Source organism: Cricetulus griseus (assembly GCF_003668045.3).
Source record: "Cricetulus griseus strain 17A/GY chromosome 1 unlocalized genomic scaffold, alternate assembly CriGri-PICRH-1.0 chr1_1, whole genome shotgun sequence".
NCBI lineage: Eukaryota > Metazoa > Chordata > Mammalia > Rodentia > Cricetidae > Cricetulus > Cricetulus griseus.
In genome coordinates, this window is record NW_023276807.1 from 66,088,676 (window position 1) to 66,103,851 (window position 15,176).

Below are 15,176 nucleotides of genomic sequence, written 5' to 3' on the forward strand. Positions count from 1 at the left end.
AATGTCATATTTTGGACCAGAGGAGAGGACCACAGGAAAACTCCACACCATGACCCTCCTGAAAGCAACTGAAATAAAGGAGCTGGGGGGAACAGCATGCATATGTGACCAATGCTGTTTGCCTTTGCTTGGACGATGCAGTGTAAACATGGCTTATCTTCTTGTTCCATAGCAGAGTGTCACCCGCATGAGAACTTGAAGGTATTGCACTTAACGAGGGGACTCGAACAGCTAACACTCCATCAGAACTAGCAGCACGTGTTTGTTCGGTCATTAAATAATAATCTTTGGAACCTAGTGAACCAGACAGGGGCGCTTTTTCTTTTCCACTTTAAAGAGGGGCCACCATGCAATTCAGGGAAGGAAGATTTGCTCAGCTAGGGGAAGTTTAGGCTAAGACTTTGGGTAACTTCAGGTGAAAAAAAAAAAAAAAAACGAATATAGGCAACATAATTAACCAAAATCTAAATGGATACTTTGTTCGAGTTAGGTTCATACAATTTGCGGTTTAAGACAAGTAATGATTGTCTGATGTTACAATTTGTTTCTATGTATGTTGTGTACATTTGATGAAATGATAGGGAAGGCTGTCTGACAGACTCTGGGTGTGGGCAGCAGGGATGTTTGCATTCTCCTTTCCTTTACTGGGGGGGGGGATGTACATCAGACCTGCTAACCTCTGACTGCTTGTAGAGAGCTCCTCTAGGATACATCACTTTCAAAGTCTGAAGTACCAGTGCTTACAACATATTCTTTTTTTTTTCCTTTTTTTTTTAAACACAGTGGCATGAATACGGGAGGAAGCATAATTATTGTACACTATTTAGGATTTACATATTTATTTAGGTAGAAAATGCTTTGAACACTCTGGGGAAATAGGGGTTCAGTGATAGAAGAATATTTTGGGGGCTTTTTTTGCATTTTTTAAAGGATATACATTCGTATGATTTTTGCTTCCAAATATATTTTAAGGCTGATTGGTAAAATATATACCAGATACAAGGCTCAATTTGTAGGGTTTTGCTATTACAGGGAATTCTTAACTACTTAGCTTTAAAAAAAGTAAAACTTTGAGGCTTGACATGCTGTAACATCAACCGTTGCCCCCCCCATGCGTAGTGGAATGTTGAGGATGAGGAAGAGGCCGGTGTTGTCTTAGCAACGTCCCAGTGGCAAGGCTGCCTCGCTGGGTACCTACACAGTGACCAGTGATGTGGTCAGGCTGTAGAGGGGGCCCTGGGGACAGTTTAAAGTGCGAGTCACTGGGAAAACAAAGTGCGACAGGGGTGTCAAAAGCTTTGCTCCTAAGGCTAAGCGCATGGCGCTCCTCACGCATTAAGAGGGAAGACCTGGGATGGAGTGGAACCCTGCCTGTACTTGAACAACAAAGAACTCTGAGATCAGGGCCACGGGCAATCTATTGGCTCTGTGTGGCATCTGAACTTCCCTGCAGAAGTCTGGCTACAACAACTCTGAGCATATAATCTACACAAAGCCTACTAATCAGAGCCAACCTTTCTCTTCCCGGCACCCTCAGAGTCATGACTAATGATAACCTTTCTTAAATTTCACAGCTGGAAATCACCATGCATGACCCTTTCTCCCCCCCCTTTTCATGTCTAACACAGGCAAGAAATATATTCTTAACTTTAGCAATACTGCATAGGACCAAAAGAATTCTGGAAAAATACAAGTAATAAACTAATTTTTCTTCTTTTACCATTTTCACTTATATACTTACCACTCACATTCATGTTTCTTATATGGTTTACAACATCACAACTGTCATCATAAACAAGCAAACTCCTTTAAAGGTACCCTGGAAAGTCAAGTAATAGCAGTTCAAGAACACATGTAACATACATAAAAAGTACATGTAGCTTAAGCAGGGAAGTTTAAGAAAATGCTATATGTAATGGTTTAAGTTACAAAGGGATAAAAATACCATGACTATTTCTTAGTTATTTTCCTCTTTGTATTCTCCGGGCTGCTGCCAGCCCTTTCCATGGCTCCCTCTCTTAGAGGAACATTCAGCTTAGTTTTTTAATATAAAGATTCTATGCTAGATATTATTTTGGGGTTTCAGCCTTGTCATTTCCTTTTGGAGAACCACATGGTGGGGACCTCCGAGAGACCCTTTTCTGTCATCACAAATGTCAACCAAGGAACCGGGTGCTTCCTGCAGTGGCAGGGCCTGTGGGGACAACAGGGGCTTGGGGCAACTCAGCTGGGGGTAGTAACTCAGATGAGAGGGAACAGGTTTGTCTGTCTTTCTGCCCTTCGAATTGTAGCACCTTCCACTTGGATGTCTAATGCCTCTCGAGAGTGGGGAGATGCACCCGTTTGTAGTGACCTCTAGTTATCACACAATTTATAAAAATATAAATAACAAAGTGAAAGCTAGGTTCCATCTCAAGAGGCCACTTGGCGGCCCTCTGTGAACAGGGAGGTAAGTCAGGCCTCACCAAGCCTGTTCCTCAGAGCCGATGTCCTTCAGAGTCAATCTTGCCATGAGCTCAGCAAACTAGGAATCCAAGTGTCCACTGTCTACAGTGCAGAGAACACGGCAAGGGCGAATCCGGTGGAGGGTGAGACAGAAACTACCAGGTAGGCAATAAACTGTACAAGCATTTTGTGTAAAAGAACAAAACCAGGCGCGTGTGGCCCCCTCTGGTCCTCAGAGCCTCGTCTGGGCCTCGGGGATGTAGATCTCAATGCTGTCTGCCCTCTCCGTGGCAGAATTCTGGCGGAAGGAGGCGGCTCTCTTGGCTGCCATGAGCCTGCGCCGGGCTTCTTGACGCTGTCGGTCTGGCAGGTCCAGAGACTTCTCCCTTGTGATGGGGAATTTCCCCTTGGGGGGCTTCTTTGGTATTGGAGGGGGGATCTTCCTTTCTTCCTGAAAAACATCATACATCAGATGAGGTCAGAGGTCAGGGAAAGTCATGGAGGCAAGCTTAGGAAATCTGAAGAGTAGGGGAGGAAGTCTGGGGAAGGTGGGGGGGGCTCAAGGGGAACATAGGGGAGGTCAAGAGGAGGTCAAGGGGAGGACTAAGGTAAGTCACAGGGAGGTCAGGGGTAGACTGGAAGTGTTGCGTTCAGGAGCCCTGTTCATCCAGGTTCTGTTTGATCCCTTGTGACTGTAGGCACTGCCAAATTCACCCCCCCAATTGATGCCCAGTGAGGCAGCTTCAGCTTATAGCATTCACTTTTTTTTGGGGGGGGTCACCTTTCTAAACTTCTAATTTTTTAGTGGAGACTGAGGAGTTTGGGGCTGTGTCTATGGGTAAGAAAATAAGCTGCAGCTGGGTGGTGGCAGCACACACCTTTAATCCCAGCACTCAGGAGGTAGAGGCAGTTGGGTCTCTGTGAGTTCGAGGCCAGCCTGGTTTACAAAGCTACACAGAGAAACCCTGTCTCGAAAAATAAAATACAATTAAAAGAGACAAATAAGCTGCATCTCATCTAAGACATCCCCCTAGCTCTGGTCTCATCCCTGTATTTTCCAAAGCACTGGCCTACATGAGTGGTCCCAAATGTCTTCAGGGGGTGTGGAAGTGGACGCCTGATATTTGTGCGACCGGATGCATGTGCATGCAAACCATCTTCTGTGAACAGGAGCCCCAGGGTTCCCTCAGCTACATTCTCAGTCATGAGCCTAAACCCACACTGACTTTATTGTAAGCACATAAATAATATCAGATCTACACACATATTTTCCTTAGTGTGGAGTCTCAAACAATTCACATCCAAAAATATATGCATCTCCAGAGAGATAACTTGAACAGATTGGAAACACTTATAATGCAGAAGGCTTGCACTCTGGGACAGTGTTCCTGAAGGCAAATCTGGGCCTACCCTGGATATCGTGAGACCTCCTGCCCAAGAAGAGAGCTCTCCCCTGGCTCTCCACGCTTGAGCTGTGTTTGGTACAGGAAGCAGGGTAGTGTGTGCCCAAGCCCACAGTGGGCCAATGATGTTGAAAAATTCTTGGGTGTCTGAAACTTGTTCCTAAGGCCTGAAGTCATGGCCCACCTCCGACTTCCTGGTGTGCCTTGTATACTTAGAAATCCACCTCTCACATGAAGCGCACAGTTATTGGTATCTCTCCTCTCTCAGTAGCTCTGCACTGTACACCCGTGAGAAATGAACACTTCCTATGAACTTTTGCAAGGGGCTTCAGAGCCTACAGGCTATAGCAGAAGGGTGGGATGAGGCAGGGGTGGGGGGCAACAGGGACCTTGCAAGGCTTGGAACTCTGTCTTCAGGAGTACCTAGAAGGGACAGGCTTCTTTTTGAGGTATGGATCTGCCACTCTGCATCAGGGTGAGTGTCCTGAGCTAGAACACATTTCACAGGAGACTTGTTCCGGCTGGGCTTCCGCTAGACCATCAGTCCCATAGGTCCCACTAGTCCCACAGGGGCAGCTGGCTGCATGGTGGCTGAATTGGGGAGCACCGCTTTCATCATTCCGAACTTGTACTATCTTCTCTCCTCTGCAGAATCATGGATAGTGTGGATGTGCTTCTGTGTTTGCACACCCCTCCCATTATTTGGTAGGAGGAGTTTGTTTACTGTGCTCAGGAACATCTTTGGCTGTTGGCTTTAAACCCCAAACAGTAAGTGTTCTCACTGGCTTTCATTCTAATCACTTAGCTACTCATTCTCGCTCACACACTTGACAGTACTTCCCTAAACTCTTGTTAATCCATTTTCCTTCTAACTTTGTCTTATTTCATTTTGAGACAGAGTCTCGCTGTTTATTCTAGGCTGGCCTCAAACCTACAATCCTCCTGCCCCAGCTTTTCAACTTTGGGAATTGAGGTATATACTTCCACATCTAACTGTAACTTAATAAAAGAAACATATTTAACATGTATATGCATGCAAGCGTGTGGGTACATACATGCCACAGTGCACTGGTGGAGATCAGAGGACGCCATCTAGGAGTTAGTTCTCTTCTCCCACCGTGTGAGCTTCAGGGTTAGTGGCAAACACCTTTGCCCACCGGGGCATCTCACCGGCCCCTCTGGCTGTAACTCAATCTAATGGACAGTATCTGTCTAGAAAATTCAGACCACGATCACTTCTCTGGGTAGCCTGAGAGTAGGTGCATGTAGTGCCGACCTCCTCCAGTGCTCTGCTGAGATGACATCATCGTGAAGCAGAGAGCCAACCATTCAGATGGAATGCCAATTTCCAGCCTGTTTAAGGATGGAGCCCCATAGGAAGACCACAGCCTCAGTCTGCTCGGACTGAGGTCCCGCTGTCTTGTCCTTCCCTCCCTGCATGCACCAGGGAGGTGTATTTGAATGCAAGAATCTCGTCTCAGCCAGACCTAAGATCTTACCTGCGGGAGATCATCTAAATACAATCCAAGCAGAAGTCGGATGAAAATGAGCCAGGATTTATCCCTGGAGGAAGCTAGATTATAGAATGCAGTGATGTTTAGTGGTGTCTCTGAGATGTCTGTGTACTGGAGGTGTGGCGAGACACCCACTGCTATTCACACACCCAGGACCCTATATTCTGTCTATTTGTGTATGTGCTTGCAACACACACACACACACACACACACACACACACACACACACACACACACACTTTGATCCTGTATCAATAACTAAAGGTGGAGAAATTGGCTACCACCAGGCACTAAACAGTGTGCAAAGCCCACAAGCACAGTGCCAGGACCCAGCATACCATGTGACTTCATTACCTTTCTTTCTGGTGATTCTATTATCTTCCAGTCACTGAGCTTCAGCTGGTGCAGTTCATCAAACTTCATGCTAACGTCTTCCACAGACAGCTGCAGCATATCCCAATAGCCAGCCAGATCCTGTGATGTTGGCCTTGGCATAGCACTGGGGTCCTGTGGACGCACAGGGATGTTACAGGGGTCCTGTGGGTACACAGGGATATTACAGGGGATGCTCTTTCTTACTATGTCACTCAAGGAATCAGACGAGGAGGAGCTCCACTCACTTGAAACAAGGCAGAAGACCCCATAAAAGTTAACCTTAGCCCAGGTATGTGCCAACAGCCTAAAACCACATGGCATAGCCCTTCAGTGTTTCAGCCTGAGAATCCTGGGGGCTAGGATGTAGCTCAGTAGTAGAGTACTTGCCAAGTATGCTCAAACTTTCTGGATTGCACCCTTCAAACGGTTTGCAGTTCATAGCCACAGTAGAGCCCTGTGACTTAGAAGGGACAGGGCCACACATGTCTGGTGGCAAGGCCATTGGGATTGCAGCCACTTATTTCATGGTGCTTGTTTTGATGGCTTCTAGCTCTCGTTCTGAGGATCAGAACAAGACTTCAAAAGGTAATGTGAATTTAGTTTCTTCCCATGTAGAGCCAAGTCAATCTCTTGAAGGAAAAGAGGATTCAAGAACAGCCCCCCCCCCAAACTTAGCCTGCCCAAGGGGTGCCACTCAGCCACCCACAGGCAGTTCCTGTCCTGGTTCTGAGTCCAAGATGCACACTTTATTTCTGCACAATGTATGGTCCAATTGGTTCTTACCCTGACAACTGAGTGCCAGTTCTGCGTGTGGTTCCCTTGATTCAGTGTGAAGTTGACTCATACCGTGGCCTCACACAATCAGATATTTGATTGAATGTGCTTAAGTTGCCCAACTTTCATCAGAAGCTAGAGTTGAACGTTGTTTGGTTAGCAGTTTCTTTAGCCCAAGTTGATGTTTACATAAAAACTATACCTGTTAGGCACCATTGAATTTTCACAGGCACCCAAATAACAGTCTATGGCACCAGGGAGGGTCACAGGGGTGGGGTCAGGGTGGGGCTAGAAGGTGAACTCAGTGAGTCCTTTTCTTTGTAAGTAGGATCCAGATTGGGCTCTGCTGTGTGAGCCTGTTCTTACATTGAACCACTAGAGGGCGACTTCTGTCCACGCTGAAGCTGTGTTGGGCAGTTTAAGATTCCTAAGGTGCAGGGCTTTCTGTCTGTCTATTTCTGCTTGAGTGTTTGGAGGCAAGAAAGATAGTTACATGGCAGCTACATCACAAACTGCTCACAGTTGCACACCTTCAAGACACCTGGATGAAGGTCTGGCTTTCCCTAGGGTTATTTCTTAGATTTAATGATTGGCAAACTATTTCAAATGTTTACTGCTCACAGTGTCCCCAGCAACCATGAATCACAGTTTTGAGGACAAATAACATGCTCTGTCTTTTGCCTGTGTCTTCTGACACCATTCCCTAACAAGGGTCTTAGAGATCCTCAAGAGAAGCCAAAAGAAAAAGCCAGCCAGATGTTTTTGAACTTGATAGGCACCAAAGATGTCAGGGTGGATCGTGTCAAGCCTAAATCAGCGACATTGGGAGCAGAAGAAGTGTGCATTTCATAAACTTGAAGGGTAAGCTCTGTTCTGATGCAGTAGGGTCTGCACCTAGAAGCCAGAGGCTGTCTGGCTACCCAAATACAACTGCATGGCACATAGCATCCCTTATGATCAAACCAATCTTGCAAAGATAGTGTGCACAGGAAGGCAGTGCTACACCTAAGAGCCAAACATTTATCCAGCTTCATCTTTCAAGGTTGCAAGCCATCCAGATAGCCCTTTAAATGTCGACAAAGCTTCATGCCAAAGGTGCCATGTTGTAACTCTAAACCTCATGATGAACTTTAATGAGCTAGCTGGAAAATGTTAGAGAAGACATTATCCTTAATTGACCCCAAAGAAAGACCTGGATCTGCAGCTCTGAGGGGCTGCACCTGCAGTGGAACAGGCCTTAATTTCACGGTCTCTGTACAAGCTGACAAGTAGAGCACCTTCAGAGCATCCACTGCCTTTGCCATGACAAGCCCCACAGAGGTGTTTTGGAAAATGTGTGGAATTATGTAGCTGGATCCCAAAACTGCCTATAAAGAACTGTGGATACAATTCAGCTGTTTCTCATGGAATTGCATGAGTAATTTAGTCAGACAAAAGCCAAACGATGTGTGTGCATGCATATGTTGATATATGAAGATTAGTACATATAAACATACATGCAGGTATATAATCACACACACGCACATGCACATACACACATGGGTGGGTTTCTCATCTCTAGGAAGACCCAGTATCTATGCCAAATATATTCACAAATCTAGCTCAAGACACATTAATTTTTGTCCTGACTATAAGACACGCAAAGACTAAATGACTTCTAAGACTCCCCCACCCCGCTCTCCTGCAACTCATACAGTGTTGTGGTCTGGACTTCTGTCTCTTCTTAATCTCTTCACATGAATATGTTTCTTTGCTCCACAACCCCATAGATGATTTTCTTTACTTGTGACCTTGGCTATCACAGAAATTAATTTGCTTTCTACTCTTCTGAGATTTTCTGGGAGAAGAGCCAGTAGGGGAGGTGCAGTCAAACTCTCCCTCTCATCTGCATGCCCTACTCAGCTGCAACCCCAACCCCAGATTTCAAGCCCCAGCTTCCAACTGGAACCTGCACCTAAGGTGTGACTTGCTGGGGCCTGAATGTAGATAACTAGGGGTAGGTGTTTGAGTCCCAGATGGGGTGCAGGTCCCTAGAGATGGGATATTGGTCCTTGGAGATATGTGTATGGGTCTCCAGGGCAAGATGTGTGGATTTCTGAGCCTTAGGTGTGTTTTCAGGGCCAGTGTATAAGTCCCCCGAGGTGGGGTATGGGTCCCTAAGGCTGAGGGGTTATTTGTGTATCTCTGGAGTTGGCAAGTGGATCCAGGACTGGGCTATGTTCTCTCTCACTTGTCTTCCTGCTTAGGAGCTCTTTAACCAATAAAAGTGTGGTGGTCTGAATGAAAACACCCTCCTGGGGTCATATGCCTGAATACTTGGTCCACACTTGGTTGAAATGTTTGGGGGAAGATTAGGAGGTGTGTCACTGGGGGTGGATTTTGAAGTTTCAAAGGCCTAGGCCATTCCCAGTTAGCAATCTCTGCCTCTAGCTTGAGGGATGCTTTAGCACCATGCCTGCCTGCCTGTTGCCATGCTCCCCACCACATGAACACACCCTCCAAAACTGTGAGTCCCTAATAAGCTCTTTGTTCTGTATGTTGCCTTGGTCAGGGTGCTTTGTCACAGCAACTGAAAAGGAACAAGGAGTCTATGAAAATGCATGCTAGACACATCTCAGCACTCATGGGATGGGACTGCCAGGCTACTTACCATATTCTGCTGACAAAGCCAGTAGAACTGCTGGAACTTCTGGGACATGAGCAGCTGAGCACTTCCTACAGCACTCCTGATCTTTCCAAGAACTGTGAGACACAGGACAGATCAGGACCCAGTCAGTAATAACAAAAGCAAGAACTCTCTGTGCCTAGCGAGTTGGGACCGACACTGCCATCCATGCCTTTTTCCTGGGGTTAGAGCTTTAGTCTAGACCATGATGAACACATCCATCAGTGGAAGTTTCCATTCCTTACCAGCTCATGGAAATATACAAAGTTAACCAAATACCAGCTATGAGGTGTTTTCTCTGGCTACCGGGGATGGTTTATCTCACTAAGGTGGTGGGCACTACAGGACCTTATTTTGGACCCTGTGTTTGTTGAGCTTTGATGCTCAGGTGAGCCTTTGTTGAGTAGCCACGGGCTCCAGAAGACCCAGTGAATAGTACAAAGATGGTTACTCCTCAATTTTGGCAAAAGCACATTGGAATCTGCCATCTTATTGAATTCAATACTCCAGTGAACTGAGAGAAGCGATCTCATGGCAATGACATGAGCTGTGTCTCAAATACAGAGGAGCTACATAGAGGCAGCCACACAGGAAGGTCACGCCATGCTTCAGAATCGGCCAAAGGGTCATGTGAGCCACACAGTAGGTCAGGCCCACTGGCTTATCAGACCCTTGGTGAGGTTAATGCTACCTCCAGCAGCACTCAGCTTTGGGCTACACAGGAAATGTGATCCTCAGTGGCATTATTGTGGTAAACCAAATATTAAACTTTAAAAATAGTAAAGGGTGTGTTTTTGTCCATGCGCAGGATTTAGCACATTGTGGTGGCTTCTAGATTTAGACTAGGAAAATGGAAGACTTGTTTAAGAAAACATAAGGGAAAAGTTCCGACTCATGTCCTTGAACTTCCTCATTATCCCTCCACTTTCCTGTGAGTGCCGCACCATCCTGCTTTGTGGGTCCCACTCACATAGACCTCAGAACCATCCGGGAGTCAGTCAGTGGGAACCTTTCTTTCTTCCTATTGGACCCTTTTGTCTCTGCACAGTTTCCCTTACCTACTCCCATTCATATGCCCCCACCCCCACCCCGCTCTCCTGAAACTCATACAGTGTTGTGGTCTGGACTTCTGTCTCTGTGTCACTACTTGATTGTCATGCTTAGTTGCCACCAGAGTGTTTCTCCTCCAAGCTTCCTTATGGAGCACAGACATCCACCCCACTCCAAGTACTTAAAACAAATCGTGGGTTGGATCAGTTCTTCCAGGATTTTCTGGAAGAGAGTTGTGATCAGCATCTGTCTGCTGTGTATCCTGTCTGGGGGACAGGTGTCCTGGAGTTCTGTCCCTCAGGAAAGCAGAGGCAAGGGACCCATTGCTATGCCCTGGAGAGCTGTGCATTTTAACTGGCTCTGAGGCCAATTGTAGGGCACCATGCAGAAGGCACCCTTTGCCTTTTCAAAGCCAGGGTAGGCCGTCAACTATCATACAGTCTTGAAAGTGATTAAACACTTCTTAGGTGGGTGTGCTTTCTCTCCCTTCCTTCCTTCCTTCCTTCCTTCCTTCCTTCCTTCCTTCCTTCCTTCCTTCCTTCCTTCTGGATTCTTATTCTCTAAAAAATTGATCATAGAAAATTCCACATTTGTGGAAGACGAGAGAGAATCTAGTCTGTCTGAATCTCTTAAAGCAAACAGCTGAGGCTGCGACTGACTCTTGAGCCACGTGAAAGCATGTTTTAGCCCACACTTCACTCTCACCATGTTGAACCACACACTCATTTCTGAACACATATTAATCTCCTGATACCATCTAATTCTAGATTGCTTCTAGGATGTTCAAAAAGGTAAACCCCAGAACATTTAATCAGCTGGCAAATGAAACCACACTGGCTTCCCTTCAGCCTCAAGAGAGTGGGAGGTTACTAGTATTGATATGTGGTCTCCCTCAGGCTGTGATGGGAAGAAAGGAGGGGGAGAAGGGCTGGAATATGGAGACCCCTGGAGGTGGTTCAGGTCCAACATCCCTTTCTAGAAATGAGTGGTGAACTGCAGATTATTTTGGATTTGGGGATATTTGCTTATATGTAATGAGACATCGAGGAGGGGACCCAAGTTTAACCACCAGATTCACTTAAGCTTTGTAGGCCTTCTACGCGTGGCCAGCAGGTGCTCCCGATACCACATTAGCTTTTGCTCACCCCGGCCTTGCCTGTGGCCTGTCCCATGCGGTCAGGTGTAGAGTTTTCCACCTGTCGAATCATGCCACTACTCAAGGTGTTTTGAATCTTGGATTTTTCAATTTGGGTTCAGGCCTGTAGTGAAGCAGGGGTGGGGGTGGGGGGAGTGGGGTGAAGGGGAGTGGGGGAAGACGTTGGGATAGGGAGTAGGGAGGGAGGTGCATGTGGGCAGGATTTTGAGCAGAATCACAAAGAGGGACAGAAAGTGCATCGTCCCTCATTCACACCTGATGCCATGCAGGAACATGATTAACAGTCTTGCTGTCCAGAAGATGAATATTTAGCTTCTGGAAGGTGGAATTTCTATTTCACTCTACCCTGAAACACAAGTGATTGATAATATTTAAAAGGGCTCATTTTAATCAAACCTGTGCTATAAAATTAAAGAAGCCACGGATGAATACATTTGTTTTACTAACTTCATTTCTTTAAATTGTAACAAAAAACTGATTCGTCCCATGAAGTTTGAAGCTTGAATACCTAATCTTTGTGTTCCCCTTAAAACTACACTCTGCTGAATCTTCGGCACAATGTGAATATACAATGATTATTGGTATGGATTAATGTGGTGCACTGATTGCCACAGGTACAAATTAAACAGTACCGGGGGAGATAAAGCATGGTGGAAGGTAGCTAACAAGCAGCTGCTAATGGTAGGTGAACTTGGCAGCTTAGTGAAAGGGAGTGATCCTATCTGAGGCCTATATTGTAAATAGCTTCCTGTAATTGCAGGGAATTTGAAGTGAAAATTCAATCTATTCTTTACCACTATACTTGCCTAATTTTGTCAGAGTTTCAACAGTGTCTTCTTAAGAGCTACAGATAAGGACTGGTACTCATCAGAATGCAAATTTTCAAAGAACCTGAAGTAACCTAGGCTTTTGGTGTACAATTTTTTTTTTGATTAGCTAACTTGGCTCTTTGAGTTAATTTTTCACATGTTTTATCTAATTTCTAATTCTATGAAAATTTGCTACAAAATTCCAAGTGGACTTTTATAGAATTTGCAGACTTTAACAGGATTGTCTGTCGTTGACAGCCTCTCTTGGGATTCCCTGGTGATTAGTTTGGCCACGCTGGAGGTAGGCACTGCTCCCAAAAGTTTTCCTTCAGGCCCCAGGCCTGTTCTCTTTCGGGTCATGAGTATATAACTTAGTTGTTTGGATCCCCACAGGCTTTCCTCACACCCTTAGTAAGATGCTGGCCAGCTGAAGACATTGCCAGCCTGGTTCCCAAACTGGGCACACTCTCTGTCCTGGCTCCTGCCAGTTCCTGCCAGTAGTCTATAAGCAATGGATAGCCCATCAGCTTACACAGAGACATGCATATAAGGCACATCCTCCCCATACGTAGTGATGCTTGCTGTCTGTCCCTGGAATCTTGTTTGCACAGAGGGCATCACTATTCCCACTCTTCAGTCTGTTTTCTTCTCCATCTACTTCAGATGTCCTGGCCAAATAGAGACAGGTACAGTTTCTCTTCAGTGTTGTGTTCCTTACTGTGTTTTGTTCATCTCATATCTTCCCTGGCACCTGCTTGGTCCTGTGTGAATGTGCCCTGTGACTGGACATTCCCATCCACAGACATTTGTACCTCCCATAGACTGTGGCCTGGGAGACCCTGTGACAGGCATCTGATGGCACTCTGGGATCATGTGATTTATGATGGATGTCATTTGTTCTGACTGTGAAAAGGAATCTGGAATGACTGATTTCAAGGGTCTGTCTCATTGTCTTGAGCTCCTGGTATCCAAGTGGGGAATGCTCAAATGAGCAGAGGTTTGGGTGCAGTTATTTAGACAAGGAGCTCCAATACCAATCACAAGACCCAACTGTGCATGTGCTCCTGTATGGGGGGTCTTGAGAGAGCCCCAGCTCCCCGAAGTCATTGAGCAAGGTATTCAGGACATTTTTGTTTGTTTCAAAAGACTTAATAAGTTGGTTTCATTGTATGTCCTTACCCATTTGGTTTAATATGAAAACCCCCAAACTCCAGTTTTGTAGTGGTTTTCGTATCTCCTAAATTTTTGCATTGAAAGTGTGTGAGGCCTGCAGAGTAGACTGAACCTGAACCAGTCTGTGTTTGGCTCAGTCTAGCCTTTATTAGCCACACAGTGCTGAGTAAAACTGGATCCATTCAATCAGTTCAGTGAACTGTGATTACAAAATTATAGTTTGGGCAAAAATTATTTTATGCAATGGAAATTTCAATATTCAGAGCTCAGGGTTTTGGCTTTAATCAGCCATTTAATTTAATCTTAATTTTAAAAATGTGGAGACCAATGACTGTTGCTAAAACAGGAACCAGACTAGGTGTTCTCATACTTTTAACCATTGTGAGAGAAGTGTGAACTTGATGAATTATGGGATAGATGTATGTGCAAGTCACATGGGTGGGAGATACAGCTAGAGTCCTGTCACCTCTGCTCACAAGGAGACACAAGTATGCAGGAGATGAGGATTTAGGGATGTGCCAGCTTCTGCTCCCTGTCCCCCATGCTCAAGGCTTACAGTGTTGAGGTCATGGTTAGCAGAGAAAGAACATGCAAGTCAAGACCATTTAGCTGTTGTCTCAGGGTTTGGGCAATGTGGTGCTCACATCCAATACCTGAGGACACAGCCAATGCCCTGGGATTCTGGAAGTGCTTATAGAAGATGAGGAGGACTGTGAATGTTGTTGTTCTGTAAGCTTGCCCTCATTCCCACCTTCTCTTTCTTCCCAATTCTTGTTGGCAGAGGTCTTTGTATAAGGTACCACTGATGCATAAAACACGCAAACTGTGATCTCAGCATTCAAAGACCCAAAAATCTCCAGGACAGTGCAAAGGCAACCCTTGAGAAACATCAGTCCACCATGGTATAGAACAATACCTCTGCCAGGCAGGTATAATATAAGGGCAATACTTATGCCGTGGTCTTCTCAGGAGCCAGACCACAGGTTCCTGCTTCTAAGCTCTGTGTCTCTTTTGTGTCTGAGTCTTTGTGCCATCAGAGTATAGCACAAGTCTGCCTTGTCCACAAAGTCACCTAGGCATTCCCTCATGGAAAGCACCTCTCGGATCTCCAAGTTTTTGAAGCATTTTATCCACACTCCTCTCATTATCCTGGTATCTTGCTCTTACACTCCTCTCATTATCCTGGTGTCTTGCTCTTCCTGTCTATAGCTTCTCCTGGTCCTTCCCCCATCACCCCTACCTTCTACGCTGAAGCCTACTCATTATTGTGTCATTTTGGTCAACCAAGAGTGGCTAGCCTATGTGAGCACTCAATACACACCCACTGACCATAAACATTACCGATAAAGTGTCTGGAAGATGACACTCACAGCCCCTAAATGTTAAATAGCACATTTAAGAGACTATAGCAAAAAAGAAACGGACCTTGGCGGGGACAGTATATGGTCAATAAACTCTGCCTTTGAAGAATGTATAATCCTTGGGGAAAGTAAAGTGTAGACTGAGCATGGAAAACAAAGTAAGGCGGTATCTGTTATTTTACAAATGAAAAAACCACTGTATCCATCTCTACATATTCAAAAGCAGACCGTAACCTTTTGAATGCACTAGAATGGCACAAGTGAAAAAGTCCCTCTGGGTGAGGAGATGCTCTAGAGACATTTATGCTCCTCCTTTTGGTTGTCAGATTAATGGACTCCAAAGAAATAATTAAAAAAAAAAACAATTCTCAGGAATCCCACAATGGTGGAAGGGAAAGGCTGAAGAGAAAGCCAGAGCAGGACCTCACATGTGGTTCTGACAGCTTACATC

The 15,176-nt window shown here is 45.6% G+C and overlaps 1 protein-coding gene across 1 annotated transcript in view; it reads right to left on the reverse strand.

Annotated features, from left to right (window-relative positions):
* Positions 1-822: 822 nt before the first annotated feature.
* Positions 823-15,176, reverse strand: part of Dlgap2 (DLG associated protein 2) — a 189,614-nt gene continuing 175,260 nt past the window's right edge. The window contains exons 12-14 of the mRNA XM_035453012.1: positions 9,162-9,253; positions 5,717-5,869; positions 823-2,896 (exon numbers count right to left, since the gene is read on the reverse strand). Of these exons, the coding sequence (XP_035308903.1) occupies positions 2,678-2,896; positions 5,717-5,869; positions 9,162-9,253 (464 nt within the window). The 3' untranslated portion in view covers positions 823-2,677. The remainder of the gene's footprint in view (positions 2,897-5,716; positions 5,870-9,161; positions 9,254-15,176) is intronic.